This window comes from Ciconia boyciana, chromosome 5 (genome assembly GCF_034638445.1).
Source record: "Ciconia boyciana chromosome 5, ASM3463844v1, whole genome shotgun sequence".
Lineage (NCBI taxonomy): Eukaryota > Metazoa > Chordata > Aves > Ciconiiformes > Ciconiidae > Ciconia > Ciconia boyciana.
Genome location: NC_132938.1, coordinates 45,000,896 through 45,015,676, shown reverse-complemented (window position 1 = coordinate 45,015,676; position 14,781 = coordinate 45,000,896). Strand labels below are relative to the sequence as shown.

At 38.5% G+C, this 14,781-nt stretch overlaps 1 protein-coding gene across 1 annotated transcript in view; it reads left to right on the top strand.

Moving 5' to 3' along the window:
• Window positions 1-14,271, top strand: part of CPE (carboxypeptidase E) — a 60,030-nt gene extending 45,759 nt beyond the window's left edge. Inside the window, exons 6-9 of the mRNA XM_072861465.1 lie at window positions 4,662-4,801; window positions 7,220-7,319; window positions 9,687-9,805; window positions 10,933-14,271. Of these exons, the coding sequence (XP_072717566.1) occupies window positions 4,662-4,801; window positions 7,220-7,319; window positions 9,687-9,805; window positions 10,933-11,031 (458 nt within the window). The 3' untranslated portion in view covers window positions 11,032-14,271. The remainder of the gene's footprint in view (window positions 1-4,661; window positions 4,802-7,219; window positions 7,320-9,686; window positions 9,806-10,932) is intronic.
• Window positions 14,272-14,781: the final 510 nt, after the last annotated feature.

The window sequence follows — 14,781 nt, the reverse complement described above, 5'->3', positions numbered from 1 at the left end:
CAGTTCAGTCCAAAAATTATCTTAACAAAATATTAACTATAAAAACATGGGCATATTTAGCTTCAGCTTTCTTTTCCATAGGAAAATGCTATAAAAAAATCAGTCTTTCCATTGTTTTGATGAAATGCTTTGATTCTGACTAAACTGCACATGCCAAAGGCACATTTTTCCATTGGAAAAACTTATTGGAAAGTTTGAATTATTTTCTTCTTTTGGATCTTATTTTAGGTTAGACTGCAGATTCCCCAAGTGAGCCCTTCCTTTTTCTCGTGTAATTGTACAGAAGTTAGTCAACAAGAATCCTAGTTCTAACCAGGATCTGTGATCCTAATGTGGTGCAGCTAGTAAAAAATAGAGAGATGACAATATACTTTGGACCATACAGCATGAATCTCTTTTTTTTTCCAAGTGTAGAAATCAGCTGGCAAGCTGTGACTTTTGAACGAAACCTCCATGGTAATGCTTGCCACAGGCTGACTTAAAAAAACAAAAATAATTCAGTGAAAACAGTTCCGTTGTTTCCATGTCTAGTGCTAAGGAAAATAACTAAACATTGCTTAGTTCAAGTGAAAATTTTCTTGGAAGCTTTAGTCTGAAAAGCTCTGTCTGGAAACTTAAATGGGGCATGTAAGTTATCTGTTGTATCAGTGACCTTTTGCTCTCTGATTTTTCTTTCTAATAAATTACTAAAGTCGCTGTTGCCCTATAGAGCTTATTATGGTGCCCCCAGTTGTGCTGCATCAATTTCTTTGCCCGTATCGTTCACCCACAGGAACTTCTACCTTCTGCAAAAGGCAGCACTACATGGTGGGCCAGCAGCAGTCTTCATTGGTTCCTCATACGCAGGGATAATGTATGGGTGGCTCTCTCGTGTGAGTACGGGCTGCTTTTGCGTATGTTTTTCTGAATACCTGGGTTCTTTCGGTAGGAAGGCTGAATGTCTGGTGGCAGAAAAGTCTGGTAGCAGCCCTTGTCTCAACCTGGAAGTAAGAATGAACCTTCATTGCATTCATGTTCTGTCCTCCCCTCTTGTCAAACCTCAGGATTTCCTCATCAACCTCAGGCAAGGTGGCAATTCTCCATTCAGGTTTTGGGGTGGAAAGAGCAGATGATGTACAGGAATATTTGACACTTGCTTCTGTCTCTTAATACACTTTGCTGTGAGGTTTCTCTTACTGTTACCTGCTTAGTAGTTACTTTTTTCTGTGCAGCAGGGACACAGAGAAAATAGCTCTCCCAACAGCATCTTTGTGCTAAATCTGAGACCATGATGCCCGTTACACTTGCTTTGTATTAGTTGTCACCTGTAATTAGTTGATCCTTGTAGGTTTTTCAGAGAGCAGTAAGCAAAGGCGAAGAGGTCGTTCTTCTGTGTTCAGGAAAAGCCCTTTTAGCCACCAGACCCGGAGGAAAACCAAGCCTGTACATAAAATCCATGCTGCTTTTAACACTGGTCTTCTCCCTATCAGTATGTAATTAATGATTTCACTTATGCACAAGAAAGCCAAATTAAATTTGCACAGACAGCTTTAATTTTGGCATTTCCTTAGCTGTTGAGTGCATAACTTTTCAATGTCAATAATGTTTTTTCACTGTACCTTTTGTGTGGAATATCTGTTTGGAAATATAAATGAGAAGAGCAGATAGCAATGAATTACTAGCTAGCCACATGCCTGTTCTGCTTGTTTTGTCATTACAGAGCCACCTGAGTCTAATCAGATTCATGTCGTTACAAAAATAGCATTTCAAAGCAGCTTACATTGCTGTACTGTTGGGCTATTGTTTAAGTGTCTTTTTATTTTCAGTTACTCTCAAATCACTCTTGGCACTCAATTAGTTCGTTCCTGACTTGAATTACCTTTCATGTTACCAGTTTTGGAAGCAATGTTAGGTAAATTTTTTTAGGATTTTATATGACGTGTAGGAGGCACATGTTCTCCCTGTTATGCACAAGGCTCAAGTTCATCCTGTCCTGCTAAAAGTTACTGTCTGTATGTGTAGAAGCTGAACTTAGTGCTGTAGCTTGTAATTCAAAGTCTAAGTAATTCTGATGCCTGGGACACACCCTGAACTCCACTTGCTTTGTGAAGGTTGGAGTTCCTTTTTTTAAAAGCTGAAGAAATTAATTTTGTCCCATATTCTAAGCTTATTTATGTGAGTACTAACATAGAGGCACTGTAGCCCTTCAGGACAGTAGAGCAGTGCAACAGAGGAGTGTTTGTGTTGCTCAGTTTCAAAGAAAAGTCCTACTCGTGGTCAGCAGGGAAGGGCATGAATTTCAGTTATATCTGAGGAATTTCAGTTATATCTGAGGTCTGCTAAGCCTTTCTGATCTTCAGAGAGTGGCGCCTGTTGAAGTATAGGAAAGTTAATTTTGTACTATCCTTTGTCAAAACGAGAGGCTTTGGGAGTGTGGTGGTGTGCATGCGTGTGATGTATGCCATGTGCATAACAAGAAGGAGTAGGGCAGTTAGAGAGCTTGACCAGTGGCAGCAAAGTTGCTGCAACATTGAATAAATCTTTTGAAAGGTATTGATTTCTTAGATATTGCACCTAATCACCATATTGAACAGGCAGGTAAAGAGTGCAAATTGTATGTAGCCAGCCCAATGCTCTCCAGATTACAGATGTAGTAGGCCACAGATTAGATCTAGGCTATCTTCACCTCCATCCCAGAGATTCAGATCATCACCTGCAGCTCAGTGATGCAAGCTGAATTTTTTCAGGAGCAACACATAAACTGTGGCCCCAGCCCGGAGCTGGAAAACAAACTACAGGATATGGCCATTGTGCACAAAACTGGAAAATATATTGCTTCTTTATTCTGTCCTTGAGAAACTAGGGCATCCTTGAGTATCACCTTGCTTTGGGAGGTGGGGGGGAGGGAGAAACTTCCAGAGAACTGGAGCAGTAACAGTCAAGAGTTGTTGGCACCACAGTAAAATTACATCATGCCCTTCGGCTCCCAGTTCTCCTCTTCATGGGTTCCTTCTTTCTTGTAGAAGAAAGACAAAAATCTAGAAAAACAACATTATCTAGTGTCTGGAACAGATGCCTGGCAGTCAGCACTGCTGTTAGGATTTTACTCGTGACTCCGCTGCACTCTCGCTGTGTGCTGCTGAATGGTCCATCTTGCATTCTGCCTGCTGGGACATCAGAGCCATCCCTCCCAGGAGCACCTTTGCCTTCTGCGTCCTCATTTTTCAGCCATCTAAAAAAGGCTTAGAAATAAAAAAGTTCTTTTAGGAATCTGAAAAGTCCCTGTTCCTATCAGTAGTTAGGAGTCTCGTTGCCTGGTTGGCAGAAAATAGATTCACCCTAATGTGTTGGCAAAATCCCATCTGACTCAATCTGTTTGCTGCCCTTGGTGTTCTCTTGGATATGACATCAGCTCTCTGGACATTTCTGGACTGGTGCACAACACCGGTGCTTTGGTAAAGAGACTGCATTAGGTCTCATATGTAGCTTGCATGGGGGAACATAGGGCTGAATGAATTAGCTGTGTTTGAAGCACTTTTAAATCCCTCAGTGACCTCCATGGGGATGCTCAAAATGCTTGGTAGTCTTTTTCTTTTCAGTTGTCCGTTTGAGAATCCTCTGATTCTGCTAGCTAGATAGACTGGGAAGGCAAGCACTAATTCTGCATCACCTTCTGCAAAGAATATGTTTATAACCCTCCTGGGGACAGCCACAGTCCCTCTCCAGCTGGTTGATCCAGTTACAAAACAGGAAACCACTTTGGTTATCGGTTGACTGATTTGAGAAAATAGCCAATATTTCCATGTAGTAAGAGAAGGAGCTCAGAAGTGTAAAAGAATACATCTTTCCCATCAAGTTTTTATTCCTAGTGATGATCCTACTGTATCTATTTTTAAATTTCTGTGATTACAGTTGCATTAATAATGATGTTTCTCTTAATGTGTTGATTTTGCAGAGGCATTGATTGGGTGGGAAATACCCCTATCTATGGAAAAATTTCTGTGTAAATAAAGTTTATAGGTAGTTTGCTTTTGGTTGTGTTTTTTTTTTTTTGTGGAAAATCATAAATATTTGGAATCTATGCTGAGAAGCTTGACAAAGAATATTCCTTAGCAAACAGATGCTTTTCTTGCAAAATGTTACTAAGTTGAAACCCTATATTTTCAGGAAAAAAACCCCCCATGTTTTTGACCAGTCTTTATAAACCTCTTTTTCAAAGGCACTTTGTCATGTTTCATTTGCTTTATAATTAATTGTCATTCTTCTTGGTTTACAAAGTGATCACCTTTTACTTTCATCTGGAAATATTTTAGCCATAATCAGAAATAATTTTCTGTTCCTGAAGATAAAAAAAAGTAATTTATATGTCAGCTATCCAAAAACACGTGGCAGGTAGGAGTATACAGGCCAAGTGCAACATCAAGTAGAAGTATACAGGCCAGGTGTTAAGTCTTTTCTCAACTTTCCTTGGGAAGACAATTTTTTGGGGAATTAATTGTCTTGTTGGTTTCTCTGATTTAATGCCCCTGATTTCAGAACTAAGCTGATTAAGTAGAACTGGACCAACTGTACTTACAGCTATTCTTTTCTTAACAGCCCCAGCATCTCACATGCCTCCCTTTACTCTATTTACTTCAGAACAATGCAAAATGCATCACTAACTCTCTTTTCTGGCATTGCAGGAATGCAGGATTTCAATTACCTCAGCAGCAACTGCTTTGAAATCACAGTGGAGCTTAGTTGTGAAAAATTCCCACCTGAAGAAACTCTGAAGGGCTACTGGGAGGACAACAAGAACTCCCTTATCAATTACATTGAGCAGGTAACAAAAAAGAGGCTGACAAAACTCTAGTTATTGTACATAAAACTTCTAAACCTTGTGCTGTGTGAACATCTAATTCAAAATTTCATATGAATCCAATTGGTGCTCCATAATTCTTATACGTCTCTTAAGGTGGTAAATCCTGCGTGATCTTTCTAAATATGTGGAAGAAGAGGGGAAAAGAAAGATCTTATAGCATGGAATTCATCTCATCTTACTTAAGCTGTTACAGACATTTAATTTAAATGATTTGTGTTGGCTTCCTCAATGAAAAGTAATACACATCACCAGAGTGTATAATTCATTCCCCCAGCACTGATGTGTATGCTAAGAGAGATGGATTGCCCTCTACAGATAGCAAAGTGTGCCTACAGACGTGGGATGGATCACTCTGGATGTACGGGGAGCCTAGGTGGCTGGATTAGACTGGAACTGCCTGGCAGTTCAGTGTAACGTCGAGGGACATCTCTAATCCTGGTTTTGTGGATACTCCACTGCTCTCTGATTGCATGAGCTGCTGATATTAAATGTAGAGCTGTCAATGTGATGGTGCCGTTAAAAATTACACAAAATCTGAAGTGTAAAGCATAGCCATGGGTTTAGATAATCTTGTGCTAATGGGTTGTTAGAAGTTAAGACTCCTGAAATAGATCTGTATGTGTGTGTGTTTGGGGGTTTTTTGGTTTTTGTTGTAGCTGGGGTTTTTTTTAACCATTTCATGCCAATGTAACAGGCTGTACTGAAATGATGGTTCCAAGCAGCGTGGGAGTTTTGACTTTCTGAAACCTGGATATTGTAGTTAAAGATGACAAATATATCTGATATCTGTAACAGCTGCACACTCAGGATTGCAGAATCAGAAACATACTTTGTTAGCAGCACTGGCCAAGTAATACATTCATTTCTTTAAGAATTTATTTGTGGAGATGTGCTTCAGTTAGCCAGAAATCTGAAATATTTGAAAATTTGAAATGTTTGTTATACAGTTCTGTTACTAAGTTGTATGTGGGCTGAGGAAAAAGCTCTGCCTGCACTGCAGGTTTTTACCCATTTATGACGGGATCCATCTCAAATTGTTCAGCTCCTTTGCACATGGGTTAATTTTCTCTGACTCATGGAAAACTACGGTGTCACTGCATTTTCAAATTACTAATGTGTAAGAGATGATTTTGCCAACTTCCTCTGCTCCTGTGGAGCTGCTGGCTTTGTGCTTGAAGTTCAGATGGTCTATCTGGCATTGGTTTTTATCCTCTTACAGGACAAGAGGTCCAGCTCTATGCTCCAGCTCCCCCATGATTGCTGAGGACAGTGCAAATATGTACTTTCTGCTTTTCTAAGCTGATCTGGTCAGGCTTCTCCCACAGTGTAAATTAGAGGAATCTGGTGAACTAAATTATAGCAGCTGAATACACCATATAGGTTCGTAAAGAGGAGCATCAAAATCTCAAAATAAAATTAGTGATCCACAAGTCTTTTCAAATATCACAGAATCGGAGAGAAGCCTGAACTGCACAGCACTTCCCCACTTAATTTCCAGGCTCCCAGTGAGATGCATCTCTGCACAGGTTCAAAACGTCCCGTTTTCCCCAGTGCTGAGAGCTCCCTGTCTCAGGCTGTGAAAAGGTAGTTGATCCTCAGTCTCTTGCCTCTGAGGAGCTCAGTCTGCTTTCAGACCGTGCTTAAGAAATACCAGCAGGACTGGTCTCTCCACACACTGTGGTCAAATCAAGAGCTTTAATTTCATATGTGCTGGGAACAGACAGATTAGGTACTGCTGGTGCTGTTACCTGCAGTATGTTGCCTAAGAGGCAAGAAGGAACTAGGACGTGACCCACCATCACCTTTCTCTCACAGGCCACGTGGGGAGTGTTGTGACTCTGTGTGGTCCCAGCTCAAAGACCTGGATGTTTTGGGCGCACAATAGCGAGCTCAAGCATCTCACACTGGGATCGCCCATCAAAGTCCAAGTGCCTGCATTTAACCTTGTTAATGTTTCACTTTTAAGTAGTTATGTCCATTATTAGCCCTAAATTCTTACAGTTGATGAAACTTTAAAAAAAAAAAAAAAAGTGTTTTTTTTAGGCTGTCTTTCAAAGCTTTTCAGCACATTCATTAATCCCCAGTGACAAAGACTTTCAAGTCAGTGTTCACATAGATTATGATTTGCTGCGTATTTCTGAGAAATGCTTGCATTCCACAGAGAAATTGGTATAACTACCAGCTGAATTATTCTTCCGCTTCACTGTTTGTTCCATTATGATGTTTAGTAATTATCCTTGATAGTTGTCGGCGTGTAGACTGTGGGCTCCATAACATGCATCGTTAGATATGTCAATAGATATTTCACTGACGAAAATGCTGTCTTAAGAATTTTCCAGTGATCTCCTGTGTGTTGCTGACTTTATTTATTTATTTTAGATTCATCGAGGAGTGAAGGGGTTTGTTAAAGATCTTCAGGGCAATCCAATAGCAAATGCTACAATTTCTGTGGAGGGGATAAGCCATGACATTACATCAGGTGAGTGCTGTACCTCAGGAAAACAAGAAAGTGCTGGAACATATTGTCACTCCCTCTGCTTGGCAGCTGGAGCCATTTCAGATCTTATTAGCTGAAGCTTTAAGGGAGAAAAATTTTGAAGCCCAGAAAACATGTTGTGCCTCAAGAAGCTTGTTGCCTGCAGGATTTCATGAATCCTTCTCTTGTATTTTGCTCTCAAAGTAGCTGGAGACTGGTTGTTGGGACTTCATGGATCTCGGGCGTGAATTGGTTCTGGTAGCTCTTGGTTATTCATGCTCAGTTTGTCTTCTGATTTGTGGTGCAAGTAGTGTTTCACAACTCTGCCAGGATTTAAAGTCCTGTTGGCAGTGCCGTTTTGAGTTTGTAGGCTAAATTGTAGTCCAAAACTGTTATGTTAGTTATGATGCAATCATACCTTTTGGTATGTAAATTCTTGACAGATTTTCAGTTCACATAACTTTCTCCTGCAAAGGTAAATTCTCTCTGCTGTTTGCAATTATGTGACATTTTTTAGAAGGGCAGCTCTAAAAGAGGAAAGTATCATGTTGGTGTTTATAGAAAATTGTGTGTCCTCTCTTCAGTGGTGTTGTGCTTTATTCTAGGAATGAATTCAAAGGTAGCTTGCACAGTGCCAACTTGCAGTCTTCCCTCTAGACCTATGTCTTCTTATTCTGAGTGGCAATTTTTTTTGTTTGTACAAGATACTAATTAGAAAAACAATAATAAAATGCCAATGCTTTATGCATGAGCTAACACTATGGTCATTTTCTCAATGATATGTCTCACTATACTGTTACAGAGATGCAGAATACTATGAAACAGGACTGGTAGACCCTTCAGTTGGCTTCGGTTTGTGTTTGTTCTCACATCCCTTGCAAAGAGAGCAGCATTTCTGCAAAGCAGGAGAACAGTCTATGATAACATTAGCCACCTTCTGTCACTGTATATAAGAAGGTAAAAAGTATAGAGGCTGGACGTAAATTTTCAGGAATAATAAAAAGGGGATAAGCTGTGCAAAGAAATATTTTGAGGTATGAGAGTGATGCATACGATGCTACAGCTCGTGCTTCTATGATACAAAAAAGCATCTAATCATGAATCCTTTCACATCATTGTGCATGTATAAGGCTGGAAGTTACGTATTGTCAAAACAGTGAGAAAACAAGTACTCGAATTTTAGCACATTCAAAAAGAAGGATAAATATCCTTTGACTTTTTTTTCCCTGCTCCTTTGTTCGTGAGTTAAAATTCAGCTTTGTTCCAGTGCCAGGAATTAGAATAGATCATTATCGTAGCTCTGCAGCAGTAATTTTTTTCCTTTCTGTTTTATGAAGAGAAAAGTCTGGGAACAACTGGACTGACTACTGACATGTTTTGACCGTGTGAATTGCAGGCATTTAAGTAATATTTCCCTCTGTGCGCTATGTAGCTGCAGATGTGCTGAAAAAGCATTTAAGGAACTGGCAGTAAGAGTGTGGCGAAGTGCTTTAAATGGCACTGCTAACTGACCTTTAGAATAGCCTCGCAATGTTTTCTGAAATTCTGCGTGGAGATAGAGAAATTCAGAGTATTAGCCTGTGACAAATTAGATGATTGCCCAGTTCTTGTGCAGGGAGGATCTGATTCTTTGTGAAAATGGAAGAGGGTCATTTCTAGAGAAGAGGATGATGCATTTTTATTCTGTGACTGAAAAAGATGGTCTGCAGTAACAGTCAGTGCAGTAGGAGCCTTTCTTTGACCCAAGTGGCTCAAACTTTCATTTCTTTGTTTAGCTAAATGGAAGAAAAAAGCCCTAGACATTGCCTGGATACTGAAACATGTAGATAATGATGCTTCAGGGGTCTTACACATGGAATATTCCAGGAAATGATCATTTATAGCTTTTGCAGCATGATAAATTGAGAAAGATGGTCCTATTTGTTTACATTTGTTGAGAATAAAATTTATTTAAATTTGGATTTTCAGAATACTGAGGGACATTAAAAATCCACATTGCATTGCAAATTGAAACTCCGACACTTAACAGGAGCTGCACATTGGCCAGGGGGTGCTTCTAAAGTAGAATAATGTCCCAGATTGTCCTTTTTTTTTCAGTGTACTGGAGAGCCTTCAGCCTCAGCAGGCAAAATCTTTCATGGAGGCTACAGCACAACTTCAGAGTTTAAATCTGTGTTTTGGTTACCTGAAAAGAAGAAAATCTCTAATGATATATTTATACAGCCCTTACAGAAGAATCCTTTCAGACAGACAAAAGGAAAGGACTGACAGGAATACAAAAGATGCTGACAAGATATACAGTCCCTTCTGCTTAGCTGCATAATTAGTTTTATACATATTTATTTGGATTTTTTTTCTTCTTCTCTACAGCCAAGGATGGTGATTACTGGAGATTGCTTGTGCCTGGAAATTACAAACTTACAGCCTCAGCACCAGGCTATCTAGCAATAACTAAAAAAGTGGCTGTGCCCTTTAGCCCTGCAGTTGTGGTAAGTGCTCACGTGTATGTTGGTTTATCATCTATTATATATTTTAAAAGTCTCTTATTTTTTTCCCTTCATGGTATACACACAAGCAGAAGGTGATTTTTCATAGTATTTCAGAATATGCTAAATTAGAAGACAGACTAGAAATCTAATCTTCTAGTAGTTGCACAAGCAACTGAGAGTAATTTCATTGTAAACTCATTTCATCTCCTGTTGGTCTTATTTAAAATGAAAAGACACAGTGAGGGATAAGATTGAGATACTTATACTTTTTTTTTTATTGGTTGATGTGTGAATAGCCAATCAGATAGAAGATTACAGAATATCTTTAAATAGTGTGACATAAAAAGTAAGAGATGTTGAAGTTTTCATTGAGACTTGATATTGTCAATCTAAATTGTCAAGTGACTACCTGCATAGGTTAAAACCAGTGTTGAGATCTGTGCAGAAAGATAGCGATGGAGCTCCGCTTGGTGTAGATACCCATTGTGTATAGTGAATAAGACCTAGACTGCATCTAAGAGTTTAGAAGCATTTTTAATTTGTCTTCTGTACAGGTGTGAATTCCACTCTTAATTAAAATAAATGCTTATTTCTCTAGTGTATCATATGCTAGGATATACTACACTAGCACATCGTATCTGCACTAATGAACCATGTGTCAGAAAAGCTCCCTGGATCTTCTTGATGGCATAAAATTGAATATGTGTTTTGATACGGTGGGGGTCTGCATTGCTAGGTATTAGACAGCAATACACTGATGATACTTTTTATTATATGCTAGAAGATTTATGTGGCTGGCTATTATTCAATTTTAATTTCATTGGCCCCCATTTTTTCAAGTGTTTAGACAAGTCTGTCCAAAGACTGGACAGATGTCTGATTTCTTTTGGAAATTTTGGTCACCTATGTGCACTTTTTAGATAAGTTTATTGTACTGATATACTAGAATTGCACATATTTAAATCAGGCCTGAGAGACTTTGAAATAATCCTAGCCTAAAATGGAAGGTACCTCCCTAAGCCCCATGTCTGTGTTAAACAACTTCTTTCAATAAATGACTCTTAAAAGCCTACACTTCTCTCCCTCTACTGATCTTACTGATGTTTTTGATTGTTTCTTTTACTCAGGTTGATTTTGAACTGGAGTCATTGTCTGAAAGAAAAGAAGAGGAGAAAGAAGAGTTGATGGAATGGTGGAAGATGATGTCAGAAACACTAAATTTTTAAATGAAGATTTTGGCTTTACAGCTTTTAATCTATTATATGTTGACTTAGTATAATGTACTGTGGAAAGTCCCTATATTCTAGATTTTGTGCACTTCACAATAATTAACTTTGAATTTTTTCAGTCATCTTTTGATTGATATGATTATAAATAACTACTAGCCTCCTAGCTAGATAAATAAGTTATTAATTTTCTTTCATATTGTTATAGAAAATTTACTCTTACATACAAATCAGAAAAAAATGAGTGAATATCTCTGCAGCATATATGGAAGTACAATCTGTTGTGTATTATTTGCAAGTTCAGAATATGTAGGTTAACTCTTGATTTTAAAAAAGAAATATGCTGTAGTCAATTCCCAATACTGCCAGAAATATTTGACAGTGCATAGTAATAGACAGTGCTCTTTACTGAGTTCTATAATGGATGTTATTGAAAAGATTTATAATAACAGTGTGTGGTGTTATAATGTTTTACAAGGATTAAAATTCAGTATAACATTTTGTATGTCTTTGGTGTTGGGGCTATTTAAATATGTAAGAAACATAAGCTGACTTCATTTTAGTAAGCAGAAGGAATCTGCTTAAGCTCTTTTATTAAAGATGGCATGGAATGAATTCAGGAAATAGCAGAGTTTTATTCCTTAAACTGTTAATGATATTTCAAGATCAGGTTTTAATTATTTCTCATTACTTATTAACCAAATTAAAAATTGTGAATGGGTGAAGAAGAAGACCTTGTGCATCTTGTTAATATGCTGCTTGTGTTTGTTTTATAGCAAGAAAAAAGAAGTCATTTCAGATGATGTCTGTTTAATTAGATAACTACCTTTTCAACAATCTTTACATGTGTCAGTGGTGTCTAGATAATCAGCCAAAAGTTTATATCTTCACCAAAAGCTACCAAAACATTACAGTTTAGACAATGAACTGGAAGTCTACTGAGGACATGCATTTAGTCTCACAAGCCAAGAATGGTTTTGTTTCCAACTTTGTTTCTTCTGCTGGTTAGTCTTATCTGTCTTGCTTCTAGCTTTAGATAAGTGAAAATTTTTTCAGCGTGGTGAAATTTTCCCAAAACACTTGAAGGTGATACAAAAAGCAATTTTGATTTTAAAAAGATCCTTCTTCCTCCCATTTTTTTTAGTATACTTGAATTAATTTGCTTTAGTTTTTTGTCTAAGATGAGTGAAATTTGCAGAGTCATAGAATACATATGAACCGTAGTGGGTGCAAGTTTGGTATAATTCTTCTGAAACCACGGCTGGTATGCTACTTGATAGCAGCTAAGCATCTCATCTGTTTGAAAGCTTACACACTGTTGCTGGTCTATTTTAATTCAAGATCAGATGTTCGATATAGATTTCCCTCCTCTGATTCTTTAGTATCACTGTCTGTGTTTTGATTAGCATATTATTTTAGTTGATGCTGTAGGAGTTCAGTACCGTTCAGAACCGACCAACAATGCACTATCATGCTCCCGCCATAAGTGAAAAATCACACGTTCAGGAGTAGGATCCAAATTTACCTCCTTTGGGTATTTAAAAATCTACAGAAAATACTGTTTTTTGAGAATTTGAAATTCTTTAATCAAAATAGCACTTGAACCTTTAAAGTAACAGGCTTAAGGTTTGACACACATTGATAAATTGAACAGCAATAGAAAGGCATAAACTTTCCCTGATGAAGAATTTGCTATGTAACCTGTAACTCATTTGGGTAGTAGACATGTAATTCCAAACTTCAGGGGAACTTCACTGGCTGTAAGTCGTTAAGCAGTGATGAACTTCGAATCTCCATTGCGATGAGGAATCCCTGTGGCAAATGAAGAATCATGTCTGAACATGTCTTGATGATAACTTGTGGCTAGCTGTGCACAAGGGTGTGCGTAAAGGATGCCCAGTTACTCCAACTCGGGTGTTTATGACAATTTGAAAGGCTAAGACACGTAGCACAAAACCCACTCTGTGTATGGAAGTAACGATATTGTTTTTGACTGATCCAGGTAAAATCGAAGCAAACTACAAAAAATGCATTAAAACAAGAGACTGCTGGTATGTGGGCAAATGGCTACAGGAGTGTTTCTGCCCTGTAAGCTAATGTAATAAGGCAAGTGTATATTTGTACAGAACACCCTGCTCTGCCCCTTCCAAACTTAACAATTTCAATCCAAACAATATTACTACATGGTGCGATGCCTGTCATGCATCCGGTCTTCCCGTGTGGTGGATTGTATGGCATAGTTAGTACAGATATTACATCGAAGTGATCTCATAACAGATTTCTCATCCTTACTTGTATTATATGTGTGAGATCCTCTGTTCTACTGTTTCATGCATTTGCGATTAAATGTAGTGTCCCTGCAATGATCTCTTTGTTTTGCTCTAGATGACTGCTTGCTATTACTGTGCTGAGAACAGATTAAAGTGATCAAATGTTAAACACCAGAACCACTGCCACTGTTCTTGCTGTAGGTAAACATCCTTAAGAACAGCGTAGCCAGGACTCTCAATAAATTAATTCATTATGTAGCTTTCCTAGCTGAACTGAGCTGTGTTGTAGGACTGTGTATGTTTAAATGGAAGATTAAAGTGTTGTGTGATGCTGAGCTTTTGGTAAAAAGGCACATGCTGTACTATTGTACAATAAATCTACAGGTTTATTTAAAATGTAAAATGTGTGAGTAATTTACAGGTTCAAAATGTGGCCTCTTTGGCTGTGCATATCTGCAGAGTATGCCATAAACATCCTCAGTGAGGTGCGTGTGCCAGTTAATTTGCTGTTTGAACGGAGAAACGAGACTGGGATTAGTGCCAGTATCACACTGAGAGCCATCCATAGCCCCATAACTTTGTGCCAGAACATCCTCCTTTTGGAGTATACATCTTTCTGAGCGCTTTTGCCATGCAAGTTTTCAAGTAAAGTCATGGCTAAGAATGAGATACTCTTCATCTGTGCACAGTCAGTGGAGACAGGGCATACGGTGTTGTGTGTCTCTCCCTTCCACAGTATTTACAAATCTTTTCTTTTTTCTATATCAATCCTTAGAATTAGAAAGCACAGTGTGCTTGCAAGCCTGTGGTAATATGCATTCCTTATAACTACAGTGGTCAGGATTATAATAACAAAGTAAGTCAAATAAAATCACTGCGTCTGAAAATGTTTCCCTTTTGCTAGGTTGTTGTGTTCATGTTGATATATGTGAATTCACGTATAGTCCTGTCTATTCCTGACCTGATAATAATATACATTAAAGTGTAAATTAAAACTGAGATGGTATGTCAGAAAGAATTGCTGCCAAGTTTCTTTCTCTGAGGTTAACAGATCTAACAGGTGTGTTAGGAACACTTAATAACTAGCCCATGAAAGGAAGAGGATTCAGCGAAGGATGACAGGTAGGTTTAGAGGAGCTGGAATTTAAAGTTAAAAGGCGCAGTTCCCATGAGCCTGATTCTCTCCCATATCTGAGCTTGGTTTGACTCAGGCCTGCGGAGGCTGCAGAATAGCAGCAGTTTAATGACCACCTCTCTAAGAGTTAGAGCAGCTGTCTAGAGCTTCTCGGTAAACCAGCTCCAGCGGAGGAGTGCCTTGTTTCTTACCTGTAGTTAGTACTGGAAACGCAGGACCCAGAAACATCACTGCAGCGCTTGCTTTCTGCCTTCCTGAATCTTGCAAAGAGCTCATTCTGATCGTCTTCTTGCAGGTATTTTATTCGTCCTGTACATTTCTGTTTATGTAGAGCTACATCTGTTG